The sequence below is a fragment of the Physella acuta genome, unplaced genomic scaffold (genome assembly GCF_028476545.2).
Source record: "Physella acuta isolate Inbredline_101_S28 unplaced genomic scaffold, ASM2847654v3 ptg000466l, whole genome shotgun sequence".
Lineage (NCBI taxonomy): Eukaryota > Metazoa > Mollusca > Gastropoda > Physidae > Physella > Physella acuta.
In genome coordinates this window covers 816,965-841,422 of record NW_026731985.1, presented here as the reverse complement: position 1 = coordinate 841,422, position 24,458 = coordinate 816,965, and the positions used below count along the sequence as shown (strand labels likewise).

At 35.4% G+C, this 24,458-nt stretch overlaps 3 protein-coding genes across 3 annotated transcripts; 1 reads left to right on the top strand and 2 right to left on the bottom strand.

The window, feature by feature from the left end:
- Positions 1-567: 567 nt before the first annotated feature.
- LOC131943766 (short/branched chain specific acyl-CoA dehydrogenase, mitochondrial) lies at positions 568-6,135 on the bottom strand. Its single transcript, XM_059304033.1, has 11 exons — positions 6,030-6,135; positions 3,971-4,124; positions 3,657-3,757; positions 3,006-3,212; positions 2,722-2,892; positions 2,422-2,547; positions 2,170-2,262; positions 1,958-2,047; positions 1,421-1,558; positions 1,127-1,226; positions 568-978 (listed from the first exon to the last, which is right to left on the bottom strand). Exons 1-11 carry the CDS (start codon positions 6,078-6,080, stop codon positions 896-898), a joined length of 1,314 nt encoding a protein of 437 aa, XP_059160016.1. The 5' UTR covers positions 6,081-6,135; the 3' UTR covers positions 568-895.
- A 778-nt stretch (positions 6,136-6,913) lies between these two features.
- LOC131943771 (dynein regulatory complex protein 9-like) lies at positions 6,914-10,830 on the top strand. The gene is made up of 7 exons (XM_059304038.1): positions 6,914-7,141; positions 8,218-8,295; positions 8,932-8,994; positions 9,124-9,174; positions 9,351-9,481; positions 9,664-9,734; positions 9,996-10,830. Exons 1-7 carry the CDS (start codon positions 6,914-6,916, stop codon positions 10,187-10,189), a joined length of 816 nt encoding a protein of 271 aa, XP_059160021.1. The 3' UTR covers positions 10,190-10,830.
- Positions 10,831-13,420: 2,590 nt separating this feature from the next.
- LOC131943761 (putative amine oxidase [copper-containing]) lies at positions 13,421-23,466 on the bottom strand. The gene is made up of 13 exons (XM_059304020.1): positions 23,309-23,466; positions 21,642-21,722; positions 20,859-21,463; positions 20,361-20,659; positions 19,172-19,325; positions 18,272-18,421; positions 17,746-17,847; positions 16,898-17,144; positions 16,563-16,744; positions 15,697-15,851; positions 14,572-14,779; positions 14,291-14,440; positions 13,421-13,604 (listed from the first exon to the last, which is right to left on the bottom strand). The coding sequence occupies exons 1-13, from the start codon at positions 23,316-23,318 to the stop codon at positions 13,449-13,451; spliced, it is 2,499 nt and encodes an 832-aa protein (XP_059160003.1). The 5' UTR covers positions 23,319-23,466; the 3' UTR covers positions 13,421-13,448.
- Between the last annotated feature and the right edge of the window lie 992 nt (positions 23,467-24,458).

The window sequence follows — 24,458 nt, the reverse complement described above, 5'->3', positions numbered from 1 at the left end:
TGGGAGTGGATGGTTGAGTGGAGTTGGTAACAGTAACAAATTGAAAAACTGCTAACTAGAGCTCCTTTGGTAAATGCACATTATGACCTGTGTTGATCCCCTTATTTAAATTTGAAATGCCTGAGTACAAAAATTACTAAAGACAATCCATTGTAATGAAGTAAGTGGCCCTATGGGCACCCACATCAACAGCTCATACATATTATTAAGTTACAGCTGTTGGCTCATATCTGTTTCAGTTTCACAACACACACACACACATATATATATATATATATATATATATATATATATATATATATATATATATATATATATATATATATATATATATATATATATATATATATATATTTATTTATTTATATCAGGTTTTGCCTGAGATTTATGTTGAGGCTGAAATGAATTTTTTTTAAGTTGTCTGCTCGGTTCATCATTGAGGCATGCGTGTTATATTTATAAAAGAACATTTTTTAAACATCTAAGCACCTAGCTCAAAAAACCCCAAAGATCTCTTTCATGATATGATTGCAATGATCAATGTTTCCAAAATAAAGCAAAAATCTTTGACTCAGCATATTTAAGTTTATTCAATCATTTTCTTCTGTACATAACAGTTTAATTCATCAATAATTGAATCTTCATACAGTTACAACTAAATTAATAAGCAATCAAATATTGTTACAATAATTATAACACAGCATTTAGTCATGAATTTTGTTGCAGTATCACTAAATCGATCAATTTTTTTTCATACAGTTAATAGTGAATAATTATCACTAATGCTAATACTATATTATTCAATAGTTTGTTACATAACAATTGTTGAGAGTAGATTTAAATTGAATTACTCCTTTTGGGGCAATAGCTGACTTAGAATATTTGTATATAGTATTCAAAGCCCAGATAGCTTCTCTTGCTCCAAACATTTGGCTATTGTGTTCAGTTGAATATTGCTGGTTCCTTCATAGATTGTGCCTAAGTATGAAACAAAATATAAAAATGCCATTGAGATAACAGTTCTTAATATATTCTAGTATAGAAGTGAATTTGCATTTTCTTTAATTTTTTGAATTAAAAATTAATTTTTAATCGACTTTGAAATGTGTGAAAAACAAAAGCTTACCAATTTTACAGTCTCTATAGTATTTCTCAACTGGATAATCTTTTGTAAAGCCAACTCCTCCCATCCATTCTATACTTTTAGATGTAGTCAATGTGGCTACCTGTTCATTTATATAAGGAATTTATGTGGGAATTTTTTTTGTTGCAAGTGACAGTATATCAGGTCAAGAAAAAATGAAAGATGAAATTCAAAAAGTTCCAGTGTATATTTTTAATACTAATTTACGGTTTCCATTAGTTTTGTATAATTACTGCTCCCTTTGTATAGTATTTTGCTCACTATGAATCTACTTACTTCTGAGGCAAAATATTTAGCCATGGCTGCTTCTTTAACAACTGACAAACCCATTTGATGTCGTCTGGCAGCATTGCACATCATGACCTTACCAATCTCTATTTGGGTTGCAACCTGAGCAACTTGGTGTTGAATGCCCTGTAGAAAAATAGCATTCCTTCAACAATTTTCAACAAGTTTAAATCAAAGGCCATTAATAAAAAAAAAATTTCTGCTATTCACTTTTAATTTCTACCATGCTGAATTAAATATGTAATAAAATGCTGAGGTTAAAATACAGAAACTGTTATAGAAGCCATGAGAAAAGTCAATATCTGGCAAAATAAACTAACATCAATTAGACAATATTGTCGTGACATATGTTTAACGTACACATGAATTAAAAAATCAACTGAAAGATGCCAAGATAAGACAAAGAAGAAGAAGCTCTTGCTGAAGGCTGAGTACAGTCAAAGTTAAAAAAGCATACAGTACAACATTAAAAGATTTGCAGTGGAATAATTTTTAAACCATGTATGAAGTTTGAATTTAATTTACTTGAAAATCATAAATGCGTTTTCCAAACTGTTTTCTCTCCATTGTATAATTGACAGCATGGTGAAAACATCCTTGTGCCAACCCCAACATCTGTTGAGTCAATGAAGGTTGCCAGTTGAATTTCAATAAACATTCCATACAGACCTACTTGTACTAAAAACTAAAAACCTAAGACAAACAATAGTTATTTTGTATGATAGAATATACCTGACCTGAGCTGCTATGCCTATTCTACCACTATTTAACATTGTTATGGCATATTTGTAGCCTTTGCCAAATTCACCAAGTATATTGCTTGAAGGGACCTGTAAAAAATAGTACTTATCTTACTATAAATGTGTTTAGCACTAGCTTATTTACATGCAATGCTAAGTGCCGTCTAAAAACCTAGTGACAGGTGTAAAGTGATGACATCAATATTATAATGGACTACAGAATAAAACAGGTGCCACTCTATTGGTTACCTTGACATTATCAAGTATCACTGAACAGGTGCTAGATGCGCGTAGGCCAAGTTTGTTCTCTTTCTTCCCCACATGTAGACCTTCAGTGTCTCTATCAACAATGAAGCAAGTTATGCCTTTGTAGCCCTATCCAAAATAAAATACAATAGTCATATTGATAAAAACAAATGTGTATAAAAGTTTTCTTTAAATATCTATCTTTTAAGTCTTTATAGATATTATTCAAAATGTCTCTATCCTATATAATAATAATAACACATAAAAATGTCTAGAATACAAGGAAAATGAGTCAGTGCTGACATTTTTTGGATCTGCATTAGCCATGACAAGAAACACTCCAGCCTGTTCTGCGTTGGTTATCCACACTTTTGTCCCATTTAGGATAAAATTGTCCCCATCTTTTACTGCTGTTGTCTTGAGTGCAAAGGCATCAGACCCTGATTCAGCTTCTGATAAACAAAAACTGCCCAGCTGTAAAAAGTTTAAATATTTTAAACAAATTTTTAACAATATAAATAATAAAATTAATAACCATAACCTGAAAGAATAAATATTTTCAGCTGTATAGTATATTAAAGAATTACCGTATCCTTGGCCAGTCGGGGAAGGTATTTTTTCTTTTGCTCCTCTGTACCAAGTTTAACAAAAAGCATATTGACTAAAGTGTTTTGGACATCACATAGCACGCTGACAGAAGGATCTACTTTGGCGAGCTCTTCAATGACTATGGTTGCAGCGAAGAAAGTTGAATTCGTGCCTCCATACTCTGCAGGAATTTCCATTCCCATTAACTGCAGGTGAAAATATGAAGGGATGATGGTTTATCATTGAGTGATATTCTGTTATATGGGGTGGAATTGTGGTATATAGCAATGTTATAAAATACTGCTTTTGAATCTTAATACGCTTAATCTTACTCTTTTGTGAAATTGATCCATTAAAATGATGTATGGTTGAATAGGTTAACATAATTATATTTTAATTTTTTTTTTTACTCAAATAAGGTGTTAAAATGATTTAAAAGTAATTTTCCATTGGTAAAAATAAATTTGTACAGTAGTGTATGGCACTTAATAGTGTCCAATTTAAAAAGCAGGGTCCTAGAAATCTGGTATAATATGAGGAGTATCGGTCTAAAGACTATTTTACTATCAGCGTTAACAGTTTATCAGTTGAAAAAGCCAGTGTTAAATTACAATTCTTGACTACATTTAAAAAAATAAAAATACACTGACCCCATTTTCGAACAATGCTTGAATAATCTCTGGTTTCATTTTGCTATTTTCATCCATTTCCGAAACATGTTTTTGAATTTTCTGGATAGCTAACTGGGCAACTAAACAATAACAACAAAAAAAGTTGATCAATAAAGCTTTTATGAACACACCTAATTATTTTTACTTAAGCAATTTAGCTATCATAAATATTTTCTGAAACTAAATAAATAAGTAAAAAACAATACCTTTAGATTTTAATGATAAAAGAATGTCTAGCCATGTATAACTAAAGTAAAATTCTATATACAAATGTAGGTAAGAAATATAACAACCTGAATCTTTCATCATCTGTTCCTCTGGAGAAAGTAAGTCTGCAGGGAGTTGATGTCCTGAAGCAACAGCACTTCGTAATGGGCTGGTAGAATGTGTAAAACATCTTGTGCTAGATCTGAGAGAGCTTGGTATAGTCTTGATATGTGCTAAAAGCTAGAATTAAACAAAAAATTCTTCCAAAAGAATTACTCAAGATGATTCTCTATTGATTTAATAAACAATATAAGTGTACTTTAGTATGTAAGTGTCTTCATATGAATAGGCGTAAGTGCAATAATAAACTTTCTATTTGTTCTACATTAATGCAAATGAAAATGGACCATAACAAATGTAATGAATAGACTGTATAAAGTATCAGATGGCAGTTATGTGAATCATGTTAATATTGTTCCAATGTGAGATGTGCAAGGAAAGTCTATCACTCTGGATGAAACTTTACAAGATTATATAATAATAGTTTGTTTTTTTAAAATATAACTGAAACCAAACTGGTAAACCATTGTTTGAGAGGGTAATCCAAAAACTAAGAACTAAAGACAATTAAGATAGTCTTCCTGTGGCTAAACATATTAAAAAGACCAGACGCAATATTAAAACACTAGATCCTCTAGGGCTCTAGGGATGGCTCAAAATTTGTACCTTTTTCTAACCCACACCAAACACTACAATAAACCACCACACCCCCTACCTGCGAATGTTGTCCGCTTTTATTGTGATCATTGTCTTTAAATTAAGTTTCTTTATCTTTAACTTAAACTGTATCTCACTGTTAGTTAGGTAGTCTGTACTGTTTGCTTTGTTACTTTTAGTAGATCTAGACTCTAGATTCTAGATATCTAGCCCCGCCCCCTATAATATAATAATAATCATAATGGAATCTGTCTAAAACTAGACTCTAGCTGCTAGCTAGTACTAAACTTAGTGCTAGTAGATCTAGCTAGATTTAGATCTGTAGATCTAGACTCTAGTAGTAGTTAGGGCCTATTTATTAATTTAATAATATTTATTAACTAGTATTATTATTAACTAAATATATTATAATATTTCTTTAGGCAGGGCTCGTGTATACTAAAAAATAAAGCAATAAAGATGGAGAAAGTTAAAGTGAAGTTGAATAAAGTATTACTATTACTGGTAATCTATCGTTTTGGGTACGTAAAATCGCCCGCGGCTATTAATGTACGAAAACGTTACCTCATTGTAAAGGCTGTAATAGAAGTATATTGTGATATGTTTGTGTCAAATATTATAGATAAATGAATAATAAACCTAAATCAATGGCTAAATATATCAATATAGGCCAGAAATTAACTTTAAACAGCAGTGTCTGCAAGCAAGATTTGCTATATAAACAGCAGCCATTTGTAAAATAGAGTGACTTCCGCCTGAATCTTGCGCTATAAGTCTATAAAAATAAAACTTTAACAAGATGGCTGCTATAGTAAATGAGCATGGTTGCATCTGTTGGAAACATCGCTGGTGTTCATTTATTACGGAAAAGTTTTAATTCAATTGTTTAGAAACAGGTACATAAATGAAACAAGGAAACATTTTTGTATTTTTCAAAACATAAATCCTCCTCAAAATGTGAAATAATTATTAAAATGTAAGGAGTCACCTGTTTTTCACATTACTAGTCGCGGGCGATTTTACGTACCTAAAACGATAGATTACCCTATGGCTATTACTATTAGATCTAGATCTAGCATGATAAAGTAGATTCTAGATCTAGATCTATAAAGTTTTAAAAGTGTAACTGCACTTGACTGTAATGTGCCTGTACCTGTGCACTGTACTGATACTCATACTCATGATATGATACTGTTACAAAGCAGTGTTCAGTGTATACTCACTGTATACTACACTGGAGGAGAGTGTAGTAGTGAGTAGTAGTGTAAAGTGTAAGTCACTTACTAACTAAGTCTTACTAAGTGTGTAAGGCAGGCGTAAGGCTTCTATTTTAACAATTTAAATTTATAAATTAACACAAGACTTAAGATTAAAATTAAACTAAAACAAGCCATACAAACAATAGGCTACATAAAAAATATTACAAACCTTAATTCCAGGTTGAAGTTCTTTAAACAAGGACTGACAAATCATGGACATTGTTGCGTTTCTTTCTGCTACAGAGAGAACTGTGGCCTACGACATTAAATTAAATTGTATAACTATAAGGTCGGGTTATAAATAGATGACCCTTAGCATCAACAATATAAGATTACCGAGAACTGACGAAAAAAATGGATAACTAAAATTTCCAATAAATGTGAAACACTTTTAGTTCTAGATCAATTTTCACATGTACACTATAGTTATAGTATTAGATCTAAATAAAACTAGATCCGTCTCAAAACAGAGCCACAACTACTCCCCCAGTACTCCCTAAAAATCTAAAAATAGTAGGCCTAAGTAATAATTATTAATTAAATTGAAACTTTTCTTAGCTACGATTTTGCATCTTTTTCCTCACTTTAAAAAAAAATGCATGGTTACCTATTTCTGAACACAGTCACACCTCAAGCAGTTTTTCTCCATAAAATATGTCCTGAGTTTGGTCAACATTTAGTGAGATGTGTGACGATTTGAAGCTTGGGCTAAAATTGCGTGTCATCACTTTTATTTATGGAAGACTTCGACCCAATGATATAGAGATAGGCCTGTAGTTTTTCTTGACAAAGGAGTGCACTTTAGTGAGACTTATAAAAAACAAAGTATTAGGCTTAGTAACTTTTAGATTTTCTTTCAGGCATTTATTCGGGAGATTGGTAGAGAGTGGAAAAAGCCCATGTTAATTGCTTATTTATTTTACTGCTAATTATATTTGTGTCTGATATTTAGGTTTAGATCTTTGTGTTCAGTTCAGTAGGCCAACAAGCATGAGGATTGCATATAATTTTATTATATTCTGGTCATTATACTAACCCAATATTTGTTTACAAATGGCGGCAGACGTAAGACAGCTGAACTCTGATGAGTCTAATTACACGAACTCATCTGATAGATCTAGATCTAGCTCAGAGTATACTGAAAGCAAATCTTTGGCAATAAATTTAAGTAGATCTAATAACAATGATGGTTCGGTGCCTAGTTATATGATCGTCCATAAACAAATCACAGATGTATTATTGACACAGAAGTCAACAGTAGAACAGCTGATTAAAAATAGCGTAAGTCGTAAGTCATGACTCAGGGCAGTGTTCAATGCAGTTGCTTGTTCTTGTAGTAGATCTAGTACGTAAAATAGGCCGAAACTAGTATTGTGAAAAAAGGTGGCTCATTAAAATGTGAAATAATTACTCAAATTTAATTTAAATTTTAGTAATTATTTCACATTTTTAAGAGGAGTTATGTTTTGAAAGTTACAAAAATGTTTCAAAGTTTCATTCATATACCTGTTTTTAAGCAATAGTATTAATTTTAAAACTTGTCAAGTGATGTTTTCATCAGATGCAACCAAGCTCATTTACTTAAGCCTTTAGCAACCAACTTAAGTTTTTTTTGTTTTTTTAAATTATAGTGGAGATTCAGGGAAAACCACTCTAATTTACAGATGGTCGCTGTTTGTATAGCAGATCTTGCTCACAACCACTGCAGTTTAAAACAATTTCTAGTTAATTGATATATTCAGATATATTTAAAAGTAAAGTTCCCTTTTCAAACCTGACGGTCTACTATAGGGCAAGTGAAGTAGAGTTCACTTGTTTCGGTGACCTCTGCATATGAAGAGATAGTGTGGTCAGCACTATGCCCTGCCGCCTTTACTCTCCCTATTGGAGTTAGGTACCCATCAGAGTTGGGTGGACTCAGGGACGGTCTACTGACTTGAACTCAGATTTGAACTCGAGACTTACGGGGTAGCAGTCCAGCTCTCTACCGCTAGACCACTCTGTAATTGATATATGTAGGCATATAATGTTTGACACAAATATATAACAATATACTTCTATTAAAGCTTTAACAATGAGGCAAAAAAAATTCATGTGACATTACTAGCCTCAGCAGTTTTATGCACCTAAAACGATAGATTACCATATTTAAATGAGTAAGCCACACTCACTAACAGTCTGAGTTATTGTCTAATGTGTAAGTTATAAAAATGCAAACATAATAGCAATCAACCTTATTAAATAAAAATTTGTATTAAAATTTGGCCAAAGGAAAAGTTTGAAAACTGACTATTGTTCTTAATTATCAATCATGTAAGTAGGAATCATGTTACTAAAAACAATGATTTTTTTAACAGATAAGCATTTTGAATGAAAGTAGGGTGAATTTTGATTCCACTGTGAAATCTCAAGAAGAAAAAATTGAGCAGCTTGAGGTAATGTTTGTTTGATTATGGACTGTCAAATGTTCTTACAAAAGTTTTAATGTTGTAGGTTTATTTACTAGAGGCAAGACAATTTAGACAGGGCAAAAGTCAACTGAGAATATAAATTTGCTGAGAAATCAAATTAGTGTAGATAACAGAGATGGGGCAATACAAGTAAAATGAACAAAGAAAGATGTGGTTCAAAACTCAGAGTGTGTTCTCAGAGCTAATTTAGTATAAGCAAGAAGTTGGTGTTTTACAAGCCATAGGTCAGGGTGCCTAAATGTGTGCATGCTCAAAAACTATTGCAGAGCCATAGGTTTACATTACAGCCTTGAAGTAGCTACTACTGTAAGTTTGTGACCCAATAAGAATTAATAACAAAGGGTCTATACATTTATTATATTTTTTCAATGTACAGAAAGTGTGAAATTTAATTTACAGCAAAATTTGACACTGATTTTTTAAATTCAACTAGATATTTCTTAAATTTAAGGTGATGTTACTGACCTAAAAATATTTCACATTTCTTACAAAATTTGATGACAGCATCTAATTATTGTAACAAACTGTCCACAAGTTTAGAAATTCAATTATAATTTGAAGTTCTATAAATACTGTAATAAAATAAAACTTTTACTTCAGAAATCAATTACTGAAGATTATGTTCTAAAAGAAGTTTACACCCAACTACAAAATGAACTAAAGGTAAGCTAAATGAACAAAACTCATTTTATTTATACTTTGAATATCGAAGATAATATAAACAATTACCAATTAGAATTGTAGAAAAACTTTATTTAAGTTTTTTAGTAACATATGTCTTTTATGTTTCAGGAGAAGTATGTTCATAAAGATAGTTATTTAAATCTTCAAGAAAAACTGGAAGTGAGTTGATCTAAATTTTAGTAGAAAAACAACAATCATGACAGCTCTTTATACTGTACATTGTCATTAATATAATAAAGTTATTAGTGTAATAAAGGAATGTGAGAATAACATACTACATTAGAAGCTCAAATTTCTCTGATAATTAAGCTTTAAAGTGTTGAGACGTTTTGCAGGAGGAATGTAGATGTCATGGTGAAACACAGGCCAAGTTACAGCTGGTTTTTGAAAAATTTGAAGACAGTCTTCAACATATTTCATCACTAGAAAACAAGCTGAGTGAAACAACTGCTTCTTTCAGTCTTGAGTTAGTTTGACTTTTTCCAGTATTAGACATGCTAAGTTTATAAGCATCAATAAAAATTGTTTTAAATTTGAAAATGATAATAGTTTCAAACACAGTGTATTTTATCATGTGATGAATTAGAATGCACCTGCACTAAAATTTATAGTTAAATATTATAAAATGTGTAAATAACTCTCTTTCAGATGTACTACCTTACAAAAGGAGATATCAGATGTATATGCTCAAAATAATAATCTTCAAGTACAACTCCAAGGTTAAAAATTAATTCAATTTTCTTTGACACCATCACCTCAGATCTCTTCTTAACTCATTTTATTTAAAACACTTGTTAATTTCCTATTAGTTCCAGGATTATAATAATATTTATAAGAGTGTGATTGAAATTTTTAAATCACAGTTATAATTTAAGTGTTTTAGTAGCTTAAAAGTAATTATGTTACAACTAACTAATAAAACTGCATTTAGCAAAGTTTGACCAGTACTAAGTATTATTCAGTGTTTACTTTATTTTCAGAGAAAACTGCTTTGTGTGAAGAGCAGTTGGCCTTGATTGATCAGAAACAAATGGAGATAGAAGAACTAGTCTCAAAGCATCACAGACAAATGTTAAAGTACAAACAAAAAGTGAGTGAAACAGAAGTGGTGAAGCAGCAGGAGGCTTATCTCAGCAGGGTATTCAGTAACTCAGATGTAAAGAAACAAAAATGATGCTGCCTTTTTTTTTAATTGATATTCTAGATTGCTCTTTTCCTCTTGTTGACATACTAGAATGTTCTATTTTTTAATATATTAGAATTGTTGACTCTTTAACCCTTACAACCCTGAGACTGATATTTTTCCATTTCTATCCTCAACACCAGCTGCTTATATTTCCATTTTTCACTTCCATTCACTCATGCCCAGTGGCATGAATTTCAACAAACGGGTACTAAATATAAGCACAAAATGAAATCAATGACCTTTCAAAGCAGCTATGGGCAGAACTTAGTTTCATTTTATTAATTTTCGATATTTTTTGTGTGTGCAGGTCTGTTATTATAAATGATTGACAAAATAGCTTTGAAAGGCTAGTCGGTAGTCATAGTCATGCTGATATATTAAAATCTTACGAGTGTAATTCAAGTAATTAGTAATTGATTAACTGAATATGATGGTTATAAATCTAGTTCTTCAGATTTAGAACCTGAACTTGTCTGACAAGTTATACTAATCATGTCTAAATGCTTACCTAATCTAATACCCACTCAAATATTTTTTGTTGTCACATAATGCTATTTGCACATATACTTCATACTTTTTTTGCATTTTTATAACCCCTGCATGTTGTTACAAATATTTCCCAACAAAAATACTTCAGACTATATAAATATAATCTCTGGGACCAAGGGAACTATTTGTAAAGTTATATTAGTATTATTAGTAGACCTATGTATTGCTGAGGAATACAATTTTGAAAAAAATAAGTTGGAGCTATAAGGCTTAAGCATAATTTTTCTCTCTTGTTTATATTATAACTATTCATTTTGCAAATAATAAAATATCAATAAAAATTTAAATGTGTTGACTTCAGTAAATGAACATTTAATTTACTTTTCACTTTGTCAAGCAAGAGAATCATAACGAAATGGTTATGATAATCTTGAATATAAAAAATTGTGTTATAATTATAATGTATTAACTTTTATAGTTTTTTTGTTTGCTTTTTATAAAAGCTGTATATTTTAATGTCTCAATCTATGATTGTAGACTTTGTTTTTGGGACTTTTGTTTATTATGCTATTGCAGCCGAGTTTTTTATACTGGTTTTTAAAAAATGTTGATTTTAAAACTGCTCTTCTTATTTATGCAGAATCTAATTTTAAATCAACATCAATATCTTTTCTAGAAAAAAAACAATTAAATAGCTATTTAAAATATACAGTATTGTTTTACATACTCAATTTAAATAAAAAATTGTTATTCATTTTTAGTTATATCTGATTAAATAAAACCTTATTTGCTTAAAATTGTTTTCATAACAACTTTGTGACACCACATCATCAGTGGAGCACATCACATTGTGAATTAAAAGTTATTCTAATGAAAATTCTTAACACTTTTTATAATAGACCTATAATATGTTTGCTTATCTCTAATGTTAATAGGATAAGGGAAGATGTTCAATGAAGATATACATTTTTTTTAACAAATCTTTAATTACAGTTAACCCCTAAGTTCTTATCCTACTCAGAAAATACTCACAAGAAAAATAACTGCTTAATAATTTTATAAATTTCAGCTCACCTCTTAGCGATATTGTATGTTAATGCCAGACTTTAGTGATTATCTCCCTTAAATTTAAAGACAATTATTTAAATGTTACACCAAGCCACCTTAATCAAGTTTACTTAGTTACCAAGATCAACATCAGACACATTTTTGTTGAAGAAAACCAGGCAAGTTTTGGTATTCCGAAATTATATGATCTGGAGGATTACAGATCTAGATTCATCTTTCTTCCCATGTTAATTAAATAGACGATAGTTGTAGTTGTGGTCTACTCTGAGCTCTCAGTGTGATACGTCGCTTTACATCGGGTATTTCTTTCTTGACAGTATGTGATGTTATAGGCTAAATTATTTCCCTTTCAAAGACAAATCAGTTTTAAGCCTACTGACATGGTGAGATTGATTCAATTCTACGCAGTGTTTCTTCCAGACTTTTTTCTCCGGGGGGGCACTTGAAATCTTCGGGGGGGGGGGGGGGGGCGGTAAACTTTCTTCGGGGGGGGGGGGGGGCGGACACTGTTAAAAGTATATATTTTCTATATAAATTATATAAATCTCGTTTCGTTCGGGGGGGGGGGGGGCGGTAAAAATTTTTCGGGGGGGCTTTGCCCCCCCCCCCCCCGAAGAGATGCCTGGAAGAAACTCTGATTCTACGGTAGCCTACAGCTGAGCCTTCTAGTAGTAGTAGCCTACGGTAAGATTGCAGAAAGTCGTCCTGAATGAATGACTTCTCAAGTCTACAGTTGAGGATTTTTTTTTAAATTTACGTGACGATGTGGTAAGATATTGACGTGGATCTGGTTTTTTTGTGGCGATGCTTGGATGTTACGAATTGAGAACAATCTGTTACGCTTGCGTGACGTTATTCGTGGACTACCCCTACCACACAGTGAAGTGTTTGTGTCTTCTTGCTGTTCGCTCAAACTTGTACCAGTTGTTATCGTTAAGGAAGGGTTCATACTTTGGTGACGAAGGAGGTTGGAAGCTGGTAAATGTGACGAGCGGCACCCGGTGCGGTACTTCGTGGTGTCACCCCCCCCCAAGAAACTATATATATATATATATATATATATATATATATATATATATAGGCCTACATGGGCCTATAATTTAAATATATGCCACATGCGCGTACATGTATGTTTATAAGCTTTAATTACTGCAGACATAATAGTAACGATGTTTATGATTTATCTATTGTCTGTTAATAATATAGTTGGATGTAGCATTATTTTCTCTAATATTAGCACGTTTACGTCATGGTGTCACTCCCACCCTCTTGTAATAATTGTCTATTTGTACTTACAAAAAATATTTAACTTGAATTATAAATGGAACTGGCAAAAAAGCATTTATCTTCTGTACATTTTGCAATTTTTAGCCTTGGTGTCACCCCAAATGGTGTCACTCGGAGCGGCCCGCACCCCCCCCCCCCCTCGCTGGTTGTTATTTCTCGTTATTAAAAGATTGTAATGTAATCGTAATGTAAATTGATTGATATACTCAATGTTGAATTTTTTTGTGATCCTGTGGAGGGGGAAATACAAATTATCAAAATAAGTTGACAATTAAAAAACAAAAAACAATGGACAGACTGAAGTTTATATTCATTTATAATTTTTTTTTTTTTTTTTTGCAAAAATTTTCAGCAGCTATTGATAAATTGTGCTAAAATCACAGCTATACATGTCTATGATGGTTTAGCGACTGTCCAATATAACTTGAGGATCCTTGTCCACCAGATCATCGAACTGCTGAGCGTAGTTGGGTAACCTACACGTCTTGTAGGAGTTACCGTTCCTTTCCACCTTGACGCCATCCAGCGGGTTGCTGCGGTCTTTGTGTTCTATTCGTATCTGTGGGACAGACAAGACAGCTTTGATACGTCAGCTTTTATAAGACAGGTTTTGTAAATCATCTTCCGGGTGGTTTTATGTTTCAAGTTGCGTTGGAGTCAATTTGATATTAAAAATACGTGAATGGGGTTGGGAATTGATAATTCGTCTCACTATGATGTAGGCCTATGCGTAGGCCTATGCTGTATTGTAGTCGCAGTATAACTTCTTTAGCAGATTATCCCCGGGTCAGTAACACCACAAGACGGGGGCACGGGGTACCATCCACAGTGGCGTCACAAGACCGGGTGCCATTCGCATAAGGCAGGGGCGTGGGGTGCCATCCGCACTGTGACGTCACAAGACATGGTGCCATTCGCACAAGGCGGGGGCGTGGCGTCATAAGGCGGGGCGCGGGGTCGGGGTATGTTCCGCACCGGTGACACCAATTTTTTTTTAATTTACTGATCCATTCAGAACAGTGAAATGGGAAACAATCCGAAAATACAAAATTGTTGGAGTTGAGTGGGGGTGGGGGTGTGGGGGGGGGGGTGTGGGATGGGATGAGAACCTAATTTACCGCACCAGGATGACCAGGTGCCACCAGACCTATTGATGCCACATTCAGTGGTATTAAGGTATGCTACTAGATCTATTTGGTTGCCATAAAACTTAATGCTGATAGTGTTGTTGTTTTTTATATTTACATGGTCACGTGAAGCCACAGACGGGCACTCTTTAAAATAGTTGTACGGCAGCAAAAAAAACTTGAGGTGGTTGCCTACAGTTGGCGTCAGTGGCAGATCTTCTGTGTGCGGGATGTGGTGCATACCGGAAGTGATCCAAAACACCAAGTCCTGTCAACAAAACGGCGGCCATTTAAAAAAAAACAACTTTGCGCATTGAAATTATAGATTCTAGAGTGTAATCTTACCGGGTTACTAACCTCGTCGTGCAATCATTACATGGTTACTAGATCAATACAAACCTCGTCAACAATGCTTTCGTTGTCTTCGTAAAATTTTGTGAAGTCTGTGACGGGGTTTTTGCTGTCCCACATTGCGTAAGGCGAGCTAGAGACCTGCTCGTCGTCCTTGTGTTTGGTCACTACCAGCTGGTGTCTGGCCCAGGGGATGGTCCTCTCGTTGTCTTCGCCCTCTGGGAGAATTTGCTTTGACATGCCCTGCATATCTATCCTGTAAAACACAAACCAATATTGTCTGCGTCATACTAAAGTAATAGTTAAATAATGGTCTGTATTTTTTTCTGGCCACACCGAGAAGTCAACATCTCCTGCTACACACCATTTCAGTACATTCAAATGGTAGTCTACTCTAAACTGGTGGTATGATCTGCATCGCGTTCACACTTGCGACATTTATACTATACACGTCTAGAAAAAAACAACTTCGCCATTAGTTAATTAAATTTATCAGAATGTGTATAGGATGGGGGGCGGGGCTACTCACTAATTGCGTTTTTTTTTCTAGACATGTATAGTACACATGTTGTAAGTAAACGCGACAGGTAGCAAAAATAACTTGTAATTAGAGAATGTAAAGATGTTTGGCAGTAGTGCCGATCACACAATGTCTTAATGTGCCGAGATAAAAGAAATTGGTGAATACCACTTCATCCGCAGTATGGACCATCAGGTCTAAAGAGCTATCACAGTAGTGCTAGAAGAAATAGAAATGATTGCCTTCAGTCTTTAGATTAAGATGGTAACGGCGTGGTCGGATGGTAGAGCGCACGACTGCTAACCTGAATTTTTTTTAGTTTGGGTCCTTGGCTCGAGGATATAGGATGTCTATAGGTCAAACCAGCTCTGATGGGTACCCGGCTCACGTTAGAGAAAGTGACCTTAGTGCTGTTACTATCCGTTTTATAGGCCGAGGTCACATAAACAGGTGGACTCTACTTCTCTTGCCCCATGAACCGCCAGGTTCGAAAAGGTAACTTTTAAAAAACTTTTTTTTAAATTTTTTTTTAGGTTAAGATAACGTATCAATGTTTTACAACATAAATGATGAATGTGGGAAATGACACCATGTTTTTTATACTATCTTCACACACATTTATATATAGCCTACCTGACCTGAGCCAATCTCACCTGTAGGCCTTGATCTCGTTCAAATCTGTCTTGACCTTCTCATTATGCACCACGTGATATTTTGGGTGGTCAAAATTATATTTGAACAGCGCGTCTTTCTCAGATTTTTTCAAATTTCTTACAAATTTTGTCTGCTGATATTTCCTATTAGGAACCTGAAATCAAGAAAAAAAGTGATTATTTAAATCCTGCTGTGTCGTGAGGCATTATATCCCAGCTATCTATAAAACTTCCTGGGTAAAACATTCATCCATGTTCAACAGAATCACATGTTAACACAACTAAATTCTATGTTGTCTATGCAGTGTTTTATCAGGTTTTCCGCACCGCCAGTGCTCCTCCTCCCGGACGAAATAGAAAAATATATAATTTATACATAAAATATATACTCTAACCATTAACCAGTATGTGCTCTCCCCCCCCCCCCTCCCAGGGTTTCTTCCAGGCATCCCCCCCCGAAGAAAATCTACCGCCCCCTTCCTCCGAAAATTTCAAGAGCCCTCCCCCTTCCCCCCCCCCCCCCCCCCCGGAGAAAAAAGTCTGGAAGAAACACTGCCCCCTCCTCTCACCGGAAGTTTCAAATGCTCAGAAAAAATGAAAAAAAAACTCCATTTCTCTGGAGAAGGAGCACGTCCATAGACCCAGGTGAATAGAATATTTAAAAATAGAAAATATAGCCTATACTTTAACCATTTCATTATTATCCCCCCACCCCCGGAAGGCCTATTATGAGCAAAATGTATGAAAGAAACCCTGAGTATACACCTGTTTTTTTTTCACTTTGTTTACTTGTCTGTTTGAATTCAATAGAATATAGTGGTGCTGTAATTTTCAAAGAAAATTGTTTATAGGATGTTTGTTTTTACCGTTCTCATGTCCACCGTCTCTGGCTGAATGTCCAGTGTCTCGTATCTGTTGGAGGTCCCCGATATGTCCAGGTCGACCTTGAAATGGAACATGTGGTGATGCAAGGTGCCCAGCAGATCTTTTTCTATTTGAAAACCGTATGGCTTCTCAAGACTTGTGAAGAAACTGGGTAAGATGTAACCTGCACATTAAAAAGTAGTGGAGTTGATATGTATATACATGTATCAGCGGCCCAATTGTAGTAGGATGTAACTCGCATTAAAAAGTAGCGGAGGTGATTAGTGATTAAAATATCGAAGTACCCATCTGATGAAAATGTTCTGACGTGTTTTACCTGTACTCATGACACGTGTTTCTACGACGCCATTTTGGTGTAAGATAAAGTCCACGATGTAATCGTAGTTGATGATGGTCAATGCACTTCTCAAGGTCAAGGCCGAGTCCAGCATCCCGCCATAAAAGGCGCCCTCTGATCGAGAGTAAGACAAATGTCGTCTGAGTGGGTAGCCATTGTTGTTCTCAAACAGGCAAAAAGCGCGGGATATCTTTAACGGGGCGTCGTCTGACTGATCAGTGAAAGTCTGGTGTGAAAATAATTGGGTCATGGTCAAGTTTTTATTAAAATAACATTGTTTTCCAACGTTATATGTGTTACATCTAAGACCTAAGCAATTTTAAACAAGATATGTCCCTACACGTATGACTATAGATAATGTTAACATAAAAAAAGCTCGTGTTTTACCCGACCTCTCCCCACCCCAACGTTTCCCAATGGTTATGTTTGGCTTTCATCACCCGCCGAAAACTAAGCTCTTTTGGAATATTAAGTTCCCGCTATATACCAAGCCTTTGCTTCAAGTTCCTTCCAAACATTAATACGCTCCTACCATACATTAGTTAAGCTCTTTACTGAAATAAGCTTCTATTAAAAATATTACCCGAAACCAATTAATTCTCACTGTTCTTTAAACTCCTACCATACACTAAGCTCCCGATGTACAAGTATACCAATTACATTTACGAGTTCCATTTCGTTACGAGCAACATTGTCGAGAACCGAACATAACTTCGATACTGGCCAACCCTACAGTCGAAAGCATACCCAAGAAATCGTTTTTTTTCTATTGTAAGAAGTACTCCCCCCCCCTTCCGCCCCAATACACACAGACCCTGAGGTCTTACCTGGTTGATAAAGGTGGCCGTCTCTGGGCAGTCCCCGCCTGGGACCAGGGACTTGGAGTGGATTCCAATCAAAGCTGCCGAGTCGACAAAATCCGTAATCCGCTGCAGGTAGATAAAAGATCCAACACATATTTTCACATGGCGCCTCAGTTGTTCGTTTGTTTTATATTTAAACAAATATTTTACACCAAAGTTCAAAGCTCATAAGTTCCAAAATGGGCTGTGTATTTTGTAAGCTTGAGCATTAAAATGACAAGAAGGATGTGTGTTTTGTAAGCTTGAGCATTAAAAATGACAAGAAGAATGTGTGTTTTGTAAGCTTGAGCATTAGAAATGACGAGAAGAATGTGTGTTTTGTAAGCTTGAGCATTAGAAATGACAAGAAGAATGTGTGTTTTGTAAGCTTGAGCATTAAAAATGACAAGAAGAATGTGTGTTTTGTAAGCTTGAGCATTAAAAATGACAAGAAGAATGTGTGTTTTGTAAGCTTGAGCATTAGAAATGACAAGAAGGATTTGTGTTGTACCTGCATGGGGTTATCCGCGGAGTAGAAAACGGAAATCTCCGATACCCCAATCTCATAAGCGATTCTCTCGTTCTTGAATCTGACGTCATAGATGACTGGTCCAGAGAGGATGGACATGCGGAAGTTGAAGCTCCAACCCAGGTATTGGACCTACACAGTGGTATGTGGGCGTTAATAAATGAAAGGGTTACAGTGGTATGTGGGTGTTCATAAATGAAAGGGTTACAGTGGTATGTGGGTGTTCATAAATGGAAGGGTTACAGTGATATGTGGGTGTTCATAAATGAAAGGGTTACAGTGTTTTGTAGGCGTTAATAAATGGAAGGGTTACAGTGGTATGTGGGTGTTCATAAATGGAAGGCTTACAGTGGTAAGTGGGCGTTAATAAATGGAAGGGTTACAGTGGTATGTGGGTGTTCATAAATGGAAGGCTTACGGTGGTGTGTGGGCGTTAATAAATTAAAGGATTACAGTTTTATTGTGGGCGTTAATAAATGAAAGGGTTACAGTGGTCACTCACCTCCCTGCCTCCACCAAGGTCACTCACCTGTCAGCCTCCATCAAGGTCACTCACCTGTCTACACCAAGGTCACTCACCTGTCTACACCAGGGTCACTCACCTGCCTGTCTTTCAACGAGTATCTCTTGCCGTCTGGCTCCACCAAGGTCACTCACCTGCCTCCACCAAGGTCACTCACCTGGCTACACCAAGGTCACTCACCTGCCTGTCTTTCAACGAGTATCTCTTGCCGTCTGGCTCCACCAAGGTCACTCACCTGCCTCCACCAAGGTCACTCACCTGGCTACACCAAGGTCACTCACCTGCCTGTCTTTCAACGAGTATCTCTTGCCGTCTGGCTCCACCAAGGTCACTCACCTAGCTCCACCAAGGTCACTCACCTGCCTGTCTTTCAACGAGTATCTCTTGCCGTCTGGCTCCACTAAGGTCGGGGGTCTCTGTGGGTGTTCAGGCTGTGGGTCACCTCGCAAGTTGAGGGTTGAGAAGACGTCTTTGCTGTACTCGTGTTTCTTGATGCGGGACTTCTGCTCGGGTCTGTACACAACAAGCTACACATCACACATAGACTACACATCATACATAAACTACACATCACACATAAACTACACATCACACATAAACTACACATCACACATAAACTATACATCACACATAAACTACACATCACACATAAACTACACATCACACATAAACTACACATCACACATAAACTACACATCACACATAAACTACACATCACACATAAACTACACATCACACATAAACTACACATCACACATAAACTATACATCACACATAAACTACACATCACACATAAACTACACATCTCACATAAACTACACATCACACATAAACTATACATCACACATAAACTACACATTACACATAAACTACACATCTCACATAAACTACACATCACAGTTAACTACACATCACACATAAGATACACATCACACATAAACTACACATCACAAACTACACATCACACATAAACTACTAAAAACATAAACTACACATCACACATAGACTACAAATCTCACATAAACTACACATCACACATAAACTACAAATCACACATAAACTATACATGACACATAAACTACACATCACACGCACGCTACACACATTACTGTGTGCATTAAGCAGTGATATAGTACAAACATCTATAATATATCTTTTTACAAACTGTAAACATTACCCGCTACTGTTGTAGTGAGACTAAACTGCTCATATTTTAGTCAACAAACTGTAAACATTACCCGCTACTGTTGTAGTTAGACTAACACTTCTCATATTTTAGTCAACAAACTTTAAACATTACCCGCTACTGTTGTAGTAAGACTAACACTGCTCATATTTTAGTAAACAAACTGTAAACATTACCCGCTACTGTTGTAGTGAGACTAGCACTACTCATAATTTAGTCAACAAACTGTAAACATTACCCGCTACTGTTGTAGTGAGACTAGCACTACTCATAATTTAGTCAACAAACTGTAAACATTACCCGCTACTGTTGTAGTGAGACTAGCACTACTCATAATTTAGTCAACAAACTGTAAACATTACCCGCTACTGTTGTATGCGAGGATGAGGTCGTCTAAGCTGTTGTAGAGAGTGCCGTGGTACCAAACTTTATCCGCTCTGAATTTTCTGGGATCGGATCCATCCATGACGGCCAAGACTCCAAAGTCTACAGGGTGGAGGGCGTAGTACTCTACCGAATACAGCGCCCATACCCAGAGTCTATGTGCTGTGACGTCATTGATCAAATTGGTGCCAAGATGAGAAGAGAAGTAGGTCAAACACTCTTCAGGTTTACAGTTGTGGTAGGAAGTTCCATAACTTTCTTTCAGAATGTAACCAATCTGAAGACGTGGAGAAATTTCTAGAACAATCTTTCTAGTGTGTTGCTAACATTAATAATACAACTCGCTTCAGATTCAGCAGTTCTAACTAAGGCTTTCCCACATACGCCTGATCAAACAAAATCCAAACTTCCTCCATTATATGTTTCTTATTTTCTATGTATCAATCTTTACACCTTTCAGATATTTCCGTTCTTACCTTACGATCAACTTCAAGAAGAACAGTATTATAAAGGCTGTCCAATTCAACATCACTTATAGGGCGAAGTGCAAATTCTACGGGATTTCGCCTTTTATCCGACTGCAATATTTTACATTCCGTAACATTAGGCAGTGGTCCACAGATGTACTCTATAACTACCGGGGGATCTAAATCTCCTCGAAACACTATAGCACGAGCTCTTCGCGTGGGCAGAGGCCCTTCCTTATCCAAGTAACTCAGCACTTCTGCCTTGGGTGCTGGGAACAAATCCATCGTGTACAGCATGCTAACGTTGGTCTGTGCCTTTGCCGCAGGGACTACCCGGATGTTAGGGTCCTTTTCTAAAAACGCTCTCAGATTTCGGATCTCCAGTTTTGTGAGGTCATGAAAAGGTCCGGGCTTGTCTGGTTCACTAAGGTCAATGACGTTTCCGTTTTTCTGGGAAATTCTTGATGTCCCGCAAGTTTCGGCGCTGTCGTGGGATTCTCTGACGGACAATACGACGACAACGATGATGAGGCCGATGCTGAGTAAAGCAAGTATGGCTGACACTGATCTCCACAGTCCCACCTGGCGCCGTACCAGCGCAGTATATTCTATGCCTAAAAAATAAATAAAAAACGTGCCATGCAAACGTGAGCTGTGTTCATTCTCAATACCGCTTCCAAACATTAAATAACTGTAAACTAAAACTGATGTATATAAAACCTGCCTTAACACCGTAGGCTCCAGCAGTAAAAATGTTAGGCCTGTATTGCCAGACCTGAAGTTGAGACTTACCGCCTGACATGTCATTGTTTGAAATGGTCAACACTGACCGTTCAGGACTTGATTGGCGTCCTGCTTGTCGACGAGACGATCCTAGAGCGAGAATCACCAGAATGTCATGGCAAGTTTTATCATGGAAAATGGCAATGTATCATTTAAGAACATTTTAATTGGTACCTTATTTATGTTGATCAGGTTAGAAAAAATGTCTATCAATAATTGCTATAGCTCAACGAAGAACAACTGGATTGGTATCTGATTCATAATAATATGTTTCTAGTTATTTATTGCATTAATAGTTATTAATGTAATCGATTGTTTCAGCTGTATTAATCATAGTTAGGCCTATACACTTAAAATAAGAAGGCCCTATGTGATTATACGTATGTGTTTAGTGATTCCTGGTCTATGTGTGTTTACTGCTTCCTTGACCTATATGGTTTGTGACCATTTTTTACTGCTTCCTTGAACTCCATATGTTTACTACTTTCTTGACCAACAAATGTTTACTACTTCCTTGACCTCCATTTTATACTGCTCCCTTGACCAACAAATGTTTAGAGATTCCTTGACCTTTATGTTGGACTCCCTCGACCTAAAACCTGTCCTAAATTTTGTCAGAAATCGCGATCAGTGGGTCATCTCGCTGTTTATTGTTATGTAACAGGTCTAGGTCACCAGATGTGTGAGGTCACCAATGGTGTGACATGGCTAGGTCACCAATGGTGCGATATTGCTAGGTCACCAATGGTGTGAGGTCACCAATGGTGCGACATGGCTAGGTCACCAATGGTGTGAGATCACCAATGGTGTGACAGGGCTAGGTCATCAGTGGTGTTACATGACTAGGTCACCAGTGGTGTGACATAACTAGGTCACCAGTGGTGTGACATGGCCAGGTCATCAAAGTCGTGATATTATTATCAGGTGTACCTATTTGTCATCATGTGTTTTGGTCTGTCTTGATCGAAATGTGTTTAGGGTAAACATATGTTGGACCGCTGATTTTGAACTTGCATTGACGTTTGGAGACTTTTCGAGGGTACTAACTTGAGTAGCTACCCCATCTAACGTTGTACCGAATCTTACGTAATTTTATAGCAATGATCTTTAATAAATAAAATATTTTAAAACTTTATAAAAGTAAGCTTTTAAATTCAAATGCAATGAAAAATTAAAAAAACAAACTATTTTGCTTTTCAAATAAAAGTATTGGTCGCTCGCGAGATCTCTTACATTTATTAACGATAAGGTTTTTTTTTTAAAGAAAGTAAATAAGTCATATTTTCTTATTTTCAGTGCATTTAAAATCATTATTATATTTTTTAAAATATTTGCTTTATTTTCCAGTGTTTATTAATTTGTTCTAAATGAACTTGACATCACATAGGCTACGACGTAAAATCCCTACCAGAAGCTTCCAAAGTCTAAATTGTTTAAAACTATATGTTCTTGCATTGTCACCGAAGATGAATATATTTGGAGGAATGAAATCGGTGCATTAAAAGTTCGTCATAATTAAGAAACAAGAATAGACACACCACACAAACAAATGAAAAACAGACATAGTGAACCAAATAAAAGTTTATAAAAAAGAATGACTGGCTTCTCAAGGAAATTCATCTAACAGACTTAATTGTATGTGGTTCTTCGTGAATAAGAATCTCTGATAAACTTACTGTAAACCATGTTATGGCATGGGGCTCTATAAATCCTTTGGTACTGGCTGCTTCAAGTGCTTTGATTTTGTCAACTTATGCTTTCTGTCTCGAGATGGCATCGAAAGCTTTAGTATGCTGTTACCGGGATTCTTTTTCTGAAAGAGGGTGAACGCATGCAGTCCCATGTGTAGAATGGGGGAGATAGTACTCATGTCTTTTATAATATAGCACTCTACACGCTGATGTAGATCTTTGGACTCCTTTGTTGTTCCTTATCCTTATCATGATAAGTAACATTTGATCTGGATTTTAAGTAATATTTTGTTAAATGTATAGTAAAACAGAAATTTTAAAATCATAAATGATTTTGATTTTGTAATGTAGACCTTATAGGATATATATATATATATATATATATATATATATATATATATATATATATATATATATATAGGCGTAGCGAGGGCGGGGCGGGAGGTGCGGACCGCACCGGGTGACACCAAGGCAAAAAATTGAAAAAAAATGTTCAGAAGAAAAATGCTTTTTTGCCAGTTCCACTGATGGTTAATTAAAGTTAAATAGTCTTTGAGTATAAATCGACAATTATTGCAAAGGGGTGAGGGTGACACCATGACGTAAACGCGCAGACTATAGGAATACAATACTATATCCAACTGTATTATATATATATATATATATATATATATATATATATATATATATGGCTAGGTCACCAGTGGTGTGACATGGCTAGGTCACCAGTGGTGCGACATGGCTAGGTCACCAGTGGTGCGACATGGCTAGTTCACCAATGGTGTGAGGTCACTAGTGGTGTGAGGTCACCAGTAGTGTGACTTCTGGATAACGAGGAGGTCACTCAAAATTTGAGAGTAATCCATGTATAAGATCTTTTATGAAATTTCGATCCTTAAGTCCTAATTAAAGAAAGCAGGAGTGATCTCTCCTAAACATTCTCGAATAATATTATATAACAGTAAGGGCTGTAGCACTTTCAGTACAATCGGACTATATATATGTTATTTATTAATTTATTTTTAATACTTACACTTTTTAAATAGAATAGAAGCGAGTAGAAAAAGAAATTGCGCACCATATGAACGTAATAATGTAGGTGAAAATTAGTATACTTTATAAAGAAACTTTAATT